The following is a 12266-nucleotide window of genomic DNA, read 5'->3' as shown; positions in this document are numbered from 1 at the left end:
ATCTGACCAAAATGCTTCATGAAATGCCCCCAGATCTACATTGACCTCCCAAAGGCATCATCAGCCTTTGTTATTAGATTATGAGGGCACTGTGGTATACTGGATTAGACTCTTGAGTTTGAAGCAGAAATTTCTAGTTCAAGTCCCACTAAGTGGCTACATCCTCGGACTGAGATGTCTTTACTCACAATGTCCCTCTCTCAACCCAGGTGTAGCGAATGGGTACCTCACAATACTGGACTGATGGCGGGGCCCTCTATGCTAACACTGAAGAGGTTAAATAATGGTTACATAAGACAGCATCATTAATTCTGTGTTCATTCTGGAGCAGTACAAGGGATTCTAAGGCTGTTTTGCCCTACGTACTACATGTATCGGTATACGAGTCCATAGTCACAAGTGCTACATGTCTTAATGTGAATTTCAAACCTGCCTGCATTCTACATGTACATTACATCTTTGTGAATCATGACATGTGCAAATACTAGCATATTTATCATGTGTTTCCAGACAATGTACATGTTAATATATATGCTGTACTAGATGATGCTGTCTTGACCAGTACTGCACCAGTACTAGAGAAGAGCACTTTTTCAGTCATCGCATACCTGTGGCATTGTCAATGGGGAAAAGTTTGTGGCGGCAACAGACATCCTATATATTCTAAACAGTCTGTGCCATGTTATTGGACAATTACCCTCTCTTTCACAAATCTAATCCAATCTTCCTTTCAGCAACAACCAGGGCGTAATGTGTAATGAGTAGTCACATGACTGTGGTAATAGTTTGCCTATGCTTGTACCTAGGGCATGATTATCTGTAGGGATGTACAGTAAGATTATGCATATAGCTATGTACTGATATCTGAAGTCTGTGTCATGTGTATTTATAGTGATTTACATTTCCTTAACAGAGAAAGTCTATCCAGTACATGTATGAAAATACTATGAATAAATCAGAATTTTATTGATTCTGTGTGACTTTTGTGTCAGTTTTTGTTGATGTTGTGTTTCATGTATAGAGTGCTGCACAATGCCATCATTCTCTGTCACCTTCAACACTGGGAATGAGAAGACTTATAGAGCATTATCTTGTGTACATACAAGAGTGTAATTGGAGCATTACCATTTGGATAGTATAAAGTGAGATTGTGGAAACTGTTCTAAATGCCATGCCATGTCATGTTCAAGGAGACTTTACGAATTGAGTAATATTTCACATACAGAATGGCGGAAGTTTCATCAGAATCGGCCCAAAGAAAATTTCAGAATATAACATTTTCTGAAAATTCCCCCAGAAATGATGGTGGCAGCCTTAAAGGTAGGGGATACCTTTTACAGACCTCCCAAAATGCAGCAAAACATTTAAATATGAACCTCAGGGGACTTGTTTAGGCCACTGCTGAGAAATTTGGAAGTCAACAGTTATCTACAATTTGAATAATGCACAAAACTCAACTACTCAGTAGTTCTGTGTCTCAGCCACACTTAAGCCTTTTTGTTGCAGTCTTCTGTATTTTTTTATCTATAATCACAAATCTAAAAGTATAAGAGCTGAAGTAATAACATATAGAGTGTGTGGCAAGAATGTATATAGAAATGTTTGTAAGTTTTGATGAACTTTCTTCACAAAATATACATGATGGACACACATGCAGTGCATGGGTCTGCAAAGGTAGCCTAGTAATGTACTGGAATTTACGGTGAGCCCCGAAAAAAATTCAATTCAAAATCTAACGGTCAATAAAAATGTACTAAATGTTACCTTCCACTTTCAATACTTTATGGGAGTTTCTAAAATGATACTCTCTTCGACATACCGCTGTATTTATACAACTCTTCATTTAAGGCATGCAAATGGGATTCCCTACCTTTAAAGGGATGATACACTATGTAGTTGTGGTTTAGATGGGGATTCAGGTTTGAACTTTTTGTGAAATGATTAGAAACCAGTTGAATGAAATCTTGAAGAGCATATACAGTAATTCTAAGAGGAATTCAAAGTTTATTTGATGAAAATCGGTTTTGAAATGGCCGAGATGTCCAATAACAAAGAGGTCCTAATAAAAAGTGGGTCCCACTTTTTACTAGTACCACATTGTTTGACTGTGGATATATTAGCCATTTCAAAACTGATTTTCATAAAATAAACTTTGAATTTCTCTTAGAATTACTGTATATGCTCTTTAATATTTCATGCAAAAATGTGTCTGAAGAGTCAATAACTCTAATTTGAGCACGGATTATGATCAAACCACTAGCATTCTATTCATTAGGTTTTACTCTATTAATGAAAGACAACTTAATCAAATGTGTGAAATAGCATTTTAGTGGCATGTGTCTGTAAAGTGATACTGGTATTTGTGTACTAGTAAATATAATTTTTTGAAGATCACCTGAATTAATCACAAAATTAATTCAAATTACTGCACCATCCATTTTCTTTTCTCAAAATGTTGCAGCAAGGCAGTAAAGCAGTGCAAGAAAAGTAGGCATCAATTAGTACTATACTGTCATAGCATGTAAATAGATGAAATGAAATCTAAAAAAAAACGTGTATGTATGTTTACCATCATCAACCAAACAAAAGTAATCCACTGGAAAACCAAAAAATGTCCGCTGGCATTCTAATTTCACAAATTTCGTGAGAGGCAAGATTCACAAAATTAAAATGCACGCAAAAATTCTTGTCTATACTATTTGTATTGAATGCCAATGGCAATTTGCGAAAATTTCATGTCGTGAAAAAGGCCACCGGCTCTACGTAATTCATGAAAATTTCATGCCATGAAAATATCTCAATTTACAGTATCTCATCTCATGCTATAGAATGGGTAGCGAGAATCCTGCGATCTCATTGGTCGAGAGCTATGTGTTGATTTTTACTGGCCGCACGCTGAGTCACAGTGGTAAACATATTATCGCGCACTTGTAGCAAGAGTACACGTACTTGTAACCACACTAAGCAAGCGTTCGCGCACCCATGTACGAGACGCCTATTGGCTAAAACAACCATGCATCAGTATTTACTGATGCATGGCTGGCCGTGCGTCCAGTAAAAACTGATGCATGGTATGTGTATGCCAAGCCAAAAGGAAATGCATCCAGTAATTTTGTCATCGGGTAACACGATAAAAATAGGGGTTTTTGGCAAGAAAATTACCCATTCTACAAATTAGATGACGCACATGTCTTTTCGTGCGTCAGTTGGAATATAGTGTGCATGTGGTAACTATGGAATTTAGCCTTAACCCATTCCATAGCATTCCATAGTTACCTTATGCACACAATTCCGACTGACGCACTCAGACCTGTGCGTCATTTGTATATTGATATACCAGGCAGAAAAACAAAAATACACAGTAAAAATGACATATGCTGTAGGTCTTTTACTCCACAACTCCTATCACACATTCACAATTGTAATTTTCAAAATACTATATCCCACATATTTTGAAGACCAATGTTGTCTTCATACCTTTCAATCCTTGCCCCATAAATCACATTGGCAAGATGCATCCTGAACTCAGTTAACAAAATGCATACAAGCACAGAGCCATTGTCTTACATTGACAGGTGAGAGGGGCTGGAAGCCTAGCTTTTTGTATAGCAATGATAAAAGAGTGGAACATTAACAAGCCACTCTGCTTCCCATCAAACTCCACCAGCAAAACTGGGCCCAGCTTCACAGAGTTATCACAAAGTTTGCCATTGTTGTCAGTTACAGCTTTTAAGTTCTGTGTGCTGTTTATTTAGTCTGTTTTAGTCTTGGGCCATGTAATCTTTATGCCTATTAAAAGCAGACATGACTGATTAGCTTGAAGTGCATGTTCTGAACCCTTTTACAGCGTAAGAAAATTACATAATTTTGTGTGCACTACTAACTACTAATGGAGACTTTACAGTGGTGGTAATCACATCTTACGGTCTATGGTTTAGAATACACTGTATATTGCTCTGAAAACACAACATGCAGCTTTGGAAATGAACTGAGTGTTTTCTACGCGGAATCAATGAACAGTTCACAGTCTGCTCAATCTTGTCCTCAGCTCTTTCAACACTTTCACATGTAATGGACGTACACCTGTAGGTGGTGCGCATGTGATGTTCCGACCACACCTACATCCACAATGGAAAAATAAACCTTATGTATGTCAATGAGCACCTACCACAAATTCATCTAGACGAAAGTGGCAGCCACATGGCTGGGTATGCTATGAAAAGAATACTGCCACTCTTGTGTACATGTACTTTACAACATGCCTGATTATATCAACATTAGTCGGAGTCTGATTTTACAGAGGAGGCATCATGATTGCCACAGTTCCCAACTCCTGTCCGTCCCAAAGTCATTTCAATCTGCGGATGCAGTCCATGTCACATTGCGTCAGGCAACAGCCAGGCCTCACTCCCACTTCCGGGATATCCTGAGGTGGGAGAAGTGGTCGTCCATGTAGCGATGTGGCGGAACCTTCTTGAATCGTAAGTTGGTGAGAAACTGCTTCTTCTCCTCGACTGCCCTCTCCTTGGCATGACCAAATTCCTCTTCCTGACCAGAGGAACAAAGAAATCAGAACAGCAACATAACTCACTGGGTCCCACTTTAGCCTCATACAACAAATAGCACACATCTGACATGTCCCTGTGAGTAACTCTTCAATGCATGCTGTGTTGAGCAATTTGTATGAGAGAAAAAAATAATAAATACACACTGGAAATTCTCTTAATGAAAAACAACAACAACAACAACATATAAATATCCATAAATATAGAAAAATAAACATTAATGACTTAGAAGCTATTTAGGAAAGTTTAGACCAAAGGCTTGACTATAAGTGTGCCTAAATGAGGAATATATCAAACAATGTGGTGGAGCCTGATTAAGCAGACCACCCCTTCTTCCTGCCTTAATCTAGATCAATCTAATTTCAGCAAGTGGTCCAACATCAAAGTTACAAAAGAAGTCTTTCAAACAAAGCAAGTAGCAAAGGAGATGAAATTCATTCTAAGGAGAGACAATTTGCTGAGGTACAACCTACCATCTGGTATTTTATGTTCTAGATGTGGGAATGGTACAGGATGTTCTTCCAAAAGGTGTTCTTACTGGAGCTCCATCTACATCCAACTGTACCTTTTATATGTCAATTTATTCACTAGACAACAGGTTGAAGGAGAAAAATGAGGTCCAATACTATCCAATCATGACACAAGACAAAAATAAATAAATTACATGAAAAGAGGGGGTAAGGGAATATGCACATTACATTTCACTTCAACAAAACCAATATTTTAGGCACCATTTAATCCTTGGTAATACCAAAAAGCCAACTAAGATTGCGTCTTTGTTTTCCTTGGCAGTACAATGTGTAATTTTGTACCATACTTACGGGAGTTAGGAAGGGTCTGCTGAGGTGTCTCGCATTCTCCTCTTCAATGGCCAACCTCTTCTCCATGTTCCTTATCATAAACCTCGTGATGGGTCTGAATCGTCGATACTTGCTGTGTAAGAAGTAAAGTGAATGAAATGTGCATGGTGAGAATGAAATTAATATTTCCACCACTATGAGATCATCAGTCTACTTTCCTTTGCATTTAAAAACTTCTTGATTTAATTTCTACATTTTACTAAGTGTTACAATCTTTAAAAGAATTTAGAATCTAGTTATTTTGTTTATTGAGCTTGAAAGATCAAGCACAATGGGAATAGAAATATGATCAGGAGCTCCTCTAGTGTCTGTCCTGTTATAAACAAGGCAAAATTGTGAAATAGGCACCACCACAAGGTGCAGGTACATAGTGTGTGTATCTGTCCATAAGCTATCAAGGTTAAGCCAGGTAGAGGGGTATAGTAAAATTAGTGGGGGACATTACGAAGTCTTTCTGATAATCAAACGATGAAAGGAAAGGAAGATAGAAGAAAAGCAAAGAAAAAGAAGGAAAGAAGGGTGGAAAATAAAGCAAGACGGAAGTGAAATAAGGAAATATGAAATAGACAGAGAGAAACTAAACTAAGGGCAGACATCCACGAATACTTGCTTTGCTATGGAAATCGGCCCTGCTATAAAGGTACTACAGTGCACTCCCGTTATAACGAACACGGTTATAACGAAATTCCGGTTATAACGAAGTAAAAATTTGGGCTGCAATTCCGATATTACGAAAGAAAACTGCTGGTCCCGAGGACTTCGTTATAACGGGAGTCCACTGTATATCAATCATGTGTATAACTACTAACACCCTTTATTTGGTGGGGTCACATTCAAGAGTAAATTTATTATAAACCATTATACTGTGCAAGAAAGCCCTACCGCTGTGCTTAGAGACCACGATTCACCATGCCACACAGTGGGGCTGAATTCATGCGAATAAAATCAAGTCTTGCCAGGTACCTGCGTAGGTTGAGGGAAATAAGCCCCCGTGATATTTCGTTCAGTGGTACGTGGTGGGGCCTAGCTGTATCAGGAGTATGTCAATTCTACTTCTACTTCTATGGTGCTTCTCATCGAAGCCTGTACAGCAAATGGATGAGGGTTTGTGGTGTGGCATTTCTGACAGTGGATGCCGTTTATGCTTTGTGCTCTTTCAAATGCAGAAACCTCTATTTGAATTTTTAGCCTTGAAATAAAATAATCACAATGATTAACACTACCCCTGTTAAACTATAATACACAAACAAGTAGAAAAAACATTGTGGACAGTCATGGCATACAGCTAGCAGAGCTAGTTGCAGAGCCAGAGGATGGTAAAACAATACTGCTCATACTGGTACTGAATACGTGATACGTTAGGGTCCAACGTAACGCAACGTTTAAACAGTTTAGGTTTATACTTGTCTTTGGAGCACGCAAGCGCAATCGGAGCCGATTTTCATAACATTAACAATATCATAATTCCCTGTCTATGTCTTCATGCATCTGGTGACATAATGTACTGGTGCTAGTAGCTTGCATGGCATTATACCTTTTCAATTATTCACTTAATATCTAATTAGGACATTAATTGCATGAAGTGCATGAACAATCATGACATTTGTTTAATCTTATTCATCTTGGGGTCTACTAACAGCGCTTCTAGTGTATGGGACTACACTTTCCATGGTCGACTATTTCTGCTATCACTTCATGAAATACGGTTTATATTGATATTTACCCAGCCCACTGAAGTCCTGGGACCTTGGCACTGCGGAATCTATGTCCGTAAAGAATTCTTGTCAGCCACATATTTCGCAAATTTACGATTTAACAACTTCTGTCGCTTTCCATGTGCCCAAAATGATAACACGGCGATTTGGAGCGGATCAATAGGAGACTGTAATTGATACCACGCCCTCTACGATAAAGACAATACAATGTGATCACGGCGCAGCTCTTCTTTTTCCTTGTTCTCCTCCTCCTCCTCCTTGTTGCTGTTCTTGTTTTTCTTCTTGTTCCGCCTCTTTATCTCCCCCTTGCTGTTCTTCTCTTTCTTTTCCTCCTCCTCCTTCAGAAAAAAATCTCGATTCTTCCCCCATATAAAGCGTTAATTAATCCTAAAATGGAATTCAGCTGCATTGGACAATTTCAGTCAAGCTAGAAAAACTTCCTAGGTTTAGAACGTAAAATGCGCTGCGGGTTTGAACACCTTTGCATTACCATAGCTAGCCTTTAAACAAGGCGACTCGCTCTGCGTGCCCCCGTATAGCGCGTTTACCCCACAAACCTGTTGGCCGGCGAGTGGAGCGAGCCGCCTTTATCCACTCGTTCAGGGATGTGTACTTTTGTCGTTGTTGTTGCTTTATATTCTTTGACAAATTTGCGTACAAATTTGACGCAGAAAATACACACGGCACCAGAATATAAAGCAACAACAACGACAAAAGTACACATCCCTGAACGAGTGGATAAAGGCGGCTCGCTCCACTCGCCGGCCAACAGGTTTGTGGGGTAAACGCGCTGCTATACGGGGGCACGCAGAGCGAGTCGCCTTGTTTAAAGGCTATACCATAGCAAGCATGGATATAGGCCTAAAGTTAGAGTTTATAGCACTTAAAGTAGATGGTATTCATGAATTTGAAATAGCTATCTTTATGTTCAAATTCTGGAAACAATGTCTACCTTTAATTTTTCAAAAGGCTTTCATAATAAATTGTAAAACCAGTATCCCTTCTTATCCAACTCGTTCTTCTAGGATGGGGCGGATCCGGGAATTCCGTCAAAGGGGAGGCGCCTTCACAAAATTAAAGGGGGCGCACGCGCCCCCTTTTTTCTTTTTATTTCTTTTGTTGTAACAACAAATAAAGAAGGGGTGCGCGCCCGGTGCAACCCCTCTGGATCCACCACTGCTTGAGATATTCATTTGAACAAGCCCAGACTCTTAGCGCAAACAACGATATTAAGACACAACATTGGTCCTGATGTGTGGAATTCATTACCCAAATATACTCGTTATAAAAGTTGCCTATTCTCTGTTTTTTGAAGGCTCTAATGAAGAAGCATTTACTGCTGAAATGCAGCCAAGAATAATTGATTTGAATGTCAAGACCTGATTGAGCTTTCTCTTTTTCAACCAAATAAAATCCCTTCTAAACAATTGGAACATTCCTCTGCAAAGTTTTTTTAAATAAGTAAACAAACAAACAAACAAACAAACAAACAAACAAACAAACAGACAAATAAAAACAGCAATATGCACTCTGCACCTGCACAAAATGTATGCAATTTCCTTTGAAATTGTACAAAGTGGTAAATCATTATCATGATAGTAATGATTATTCATCGATTCCTCCACACACATACGTATGTTTACTGGGGACTACTATACTTTCGCTTTAAGTAATTGCTCCTAACAGTCGCTTTCTGCATTAATCGAAATAATACCTGTTTTATCAAACACTTTTTGATATTGAAATATATCTTGGATAATTGTATACACAGTATTTCTGTTTGTCTATCACCTGATTAATACTCTGTTATTTCTGAGTAAAGGCAGAAAAGCATCTGCAAACAAACACATACACACACACACACTCACACACACACACACACACACACACTCACACACACACGCACACACACACACACACACACACATACACACACATACACACCACACAACAAACACACACGCACATACACACACACACACACACACACACACACACACACACACACACACATACACACACACACACACATTGACACACACACATGTACCTGAAACAAAGATTATGGTATAAGCTTCACATGAGTCAAGAAACGTGACTGGAGTCGCGAAAGCCTATGAAGCCTATTACCCAGTAATCGAATGTAATGCATACAATAGGGTATAGCCAATGACAAAACTATAGGGTGAGATGAAATGAGCGCAAAGCGTGTCTGCCGATGTAACGACCTTCATTAGAGGGACCAAATAAAAAACACTGCAATTAGATCTCTAGATTTAACTCTTCGCTTCTCTCGTCCTCGGGGAAAAACGAATGACAATGGTGAAATAGGTTTCGTCCATATGAGTTCAGACATACCGCCTGCATCTAATATACTTTGACGTACGTGTCTTCATTATTTCACACAATGCCCAGACATTTCAGACAATGCTAATGTTCAGTACATGAAGAGCTTGCTTCCAAAAGGTGCTAAATCCATCGTTTTTCAATGGATTTAGCGCCTATTGGTGGCACCAACAAATGGTACGGGCAACCCTATTGTTGTTTTGTACAGATAGGAGTCCTTTCGAATCTGTCAAAATCAGTGGAAGAGGAATTTGTGTATGTTTGTGTTTGTGTGTGTTTGTGTGTGTGTGCGTTTGTGTGTGTGTGTGTGTGTGTGTGTGTGTGTGTGTGTGTGTATGTGTGTGTGTGTGTGTGTGTGAAACCAAATCTTGTTACAGCGTCCAACAGGTGCAATATTGTAAGAAACGAAGATTTTTTTTTTTTGCAATATTTGCATTTGAAGGTTACAAGATTAATTGAAAGAGATAGAATGGGTAACAATAGACGGGTATCTATATTTCAGTGTTCCATAATAGGGAGGGGTAACTCCTTGTTGAAAGAGGTGACATTTTCATAATCGTAACAACGTGATATCTTAATGACATCTTAATTCTTATCACATGTGATAAGGATTGATTTTATCTAGTTATCTATTTTTGCGACGCGATGCGAAAGGCAGTAATTCTTGCGCTGTGGACACAAAAATATCACTAAATATCGCGTCCCCATGGTGATGCAAACTTCAGTCGATCTTCACTTTTTTTAAAACCATTATGCTTCATGAGGTGGAAAGGGTATTATCATTTATTATCCTTATATTATTTTTGGGTAATCTCGTGGCACAACTTGCTCCGATCCATAATATAGCTTGCAGCCGAACATTATTTTTATCTTTATTTCATTTTTTTTTCCATTCGTGAACGGCAGAAAAAAAAATCGATCTTCGCATCGCGATCCAAAATCCGAAAACTATTGTGTGTGAATGCACCAGTGGTGGATCTACGGGGTGAGGGTTGGGGGGGGGGGGGGGCTGCCAAGTGAAAATGTGATGTACGTAGGAAACGCCATCATCAACTGTGTATTAAACTGTTACGTGATTTAAAAAGACGTACTCAAGCACTGCTTTTTGTGGTCTCCAATAGTAGATGCCAGGAACACAGTCATCACTTTTTTTTTTGGGGGGGGGGGACCCCCTCCCCCTACTCGCGGCTACGCGGCTCGTGGAAGATAGATCAGTCCCTGTTGGACCAAAATAGTAAGTAGAGGTCATTGCCGCCGAAAACGACTTGGGGAAACGACTCCGACAAGGAGGAGCTGATCGATCGCGGGGCGAGAGCACCTCCCAGAGCACATGTCGGTCGCACGCCCTCTCCAGTCTGTGGCAGGTATATAAGCTCTCAACGTATATCGATGAGCTGCTGGATACTGAGGATTCAGCCTCGAAGCCAGTAGGTCATCCTGAATAGGGTCAGCCAGCTTTTGAATCTATCGATCTGTCCTTCTCCCGAGCATCATCCTATGCCCAAGTCCACAGATCTCTCCGCCTTCCCGTACCCCTATATCTACCAATCATCCGCCCCTATCCCGACTCCACCATCCCGAGTGTTATTAGACCCTATAACATACGCCAGTAGTCGAAGGTTGGGTTACCCACTTAGTGCTATGCATGCAACACGTCAGCGCCATACCGCACTGTTATGCATGCATAACTTGTGGGGCAGAGGGATTACTTACCCAAGTTGGCTATAACTCCTCAGCAAATATATGCGCGCCAGATTCTTATCTGTCTTCAGAGGAGATGTTTTTCGCCAAACGAAATCAATTTTGAGGCGCACATCGAAAAATGGATGACTTAAAAAAAAAACTCAGCAGGAAAGTTAATATCTAACTGAGATGCACATTCCTCTGAAATACTGTGTTCCATATTGAGGAAAATATGAGAACATGTTGCAGTCTGAGTAAAAGGGAAATAATTTATGTTGAATGTAGATAAGTGTGTGCGAATTTCATAGACATTCCGGAGACAGTTCCTTGTGTCATCAGGAGAAGCTATTTCTTCACTTTGCTCTTCGTTTTGGGGGAAATTTTAAAGCCTATTACGTTGTCATTGTGGCATTGTATGATCTGCCATAGATATCAAGAAGACTCGACGTACATTGAGAGATTGATGGATTTGATACAACTGTAGGATGATAAAAGTTGTGATGTTTCAGTTGTTGCAAATTACGTTTCAGAGAAATGTTTGAATAGGCCTTTAGCCAATTCTGTACTATTTCCGTTGCTGTTGTTGTGTCCTCAGTGCCACCTGATAATTCCTATTCCCTGCAAATGAAGGGAGCGTGATATCCAAATGTATCTTCAATTCAATTCATTTCAACTCAATTCAATTCAATTCAATTCAATTCAATTCAATTCAATTCAATTCAATTCAATTCAATTCAATTCAATTCAATCTTTATTTCAATTCAATTCAATCAATCTTGATGGAAATAGAATAGAATCGTCCGTCGTCAGAGTCTTTTGTTTATATCAAGGCGCTTTGCAACAGTACCCATATATTGTAACCCATTTCAAGGTGTCTATACGAAGAAGACCTCGTCATAACACCGAACGATGAGTCCTTATCGATCACCTCTGCTGATAATGGGTCGCATAGGCCACATAATGACGTCATTTTGCTGCTCGTCCCGGGGGAGAGAGAAAAAAAAATGAAGAGGAGGAAGATATAGCGAGGCTGCATTGTTCCGTGCTGTCCGGAGCAGCTGTGAATTTTGGCACAAGGTGTACATTTAATAGCGGGT

General features: G+C 39.5%; 1 protein-coding gene across 1 annotated transcript; it reads right to left on the bottom strand.

Moving 5' to 3' along the window:
- Nucleotides 1–3468: 3468 nt before the first annotated feature.
- Nucleotides 3469–7288, bottom strand: LOC139739341 (large ribosomal subunit protein mL63-like). Its single transcript, XM_071649957.1, has 3 exons — nt 7149–7288; nt 5387–5498; nt 3469–4548 (listed from the first exon to the last, which is right to left on the bottom strand). The coding sequence occupies exons 1-3, from the start codon at nt 7217–7219 to the stop codon at nt 4405–4407; spliced, it is 327 nt and encodes a 108-aa protein (XP_071506058.1). The 5' UTR covers nt 7220–7288; the 3' UTR covers nt 3469–4404.
- Between the last annotated feature and the right edge of the window lie 4978 nt (nt 7289–12266).

The sequence above is a fragment of the Diadema antillarum genome, unplaced genomic scaffold, assembly GCF_040938485.1.
Source record: "Diadema antillarum isolate AM-2024a unplaced genomic scaffold, OU_Dant_1.0 seq00000796_RagTag, whole genome shotgun sequence".
NCBI classification, from domain to species: domain Eukaryota; kingdom Metazoa; phylum Echinodermata; class Echinoidea; order Diadematoida; family Diadematidae; genus Diadema; species Diadema antillarum.
Note: the sequence above shows the minus strand (reverse complement) of the source record. Positions and strands in the feature narration are given on the sequence as shown.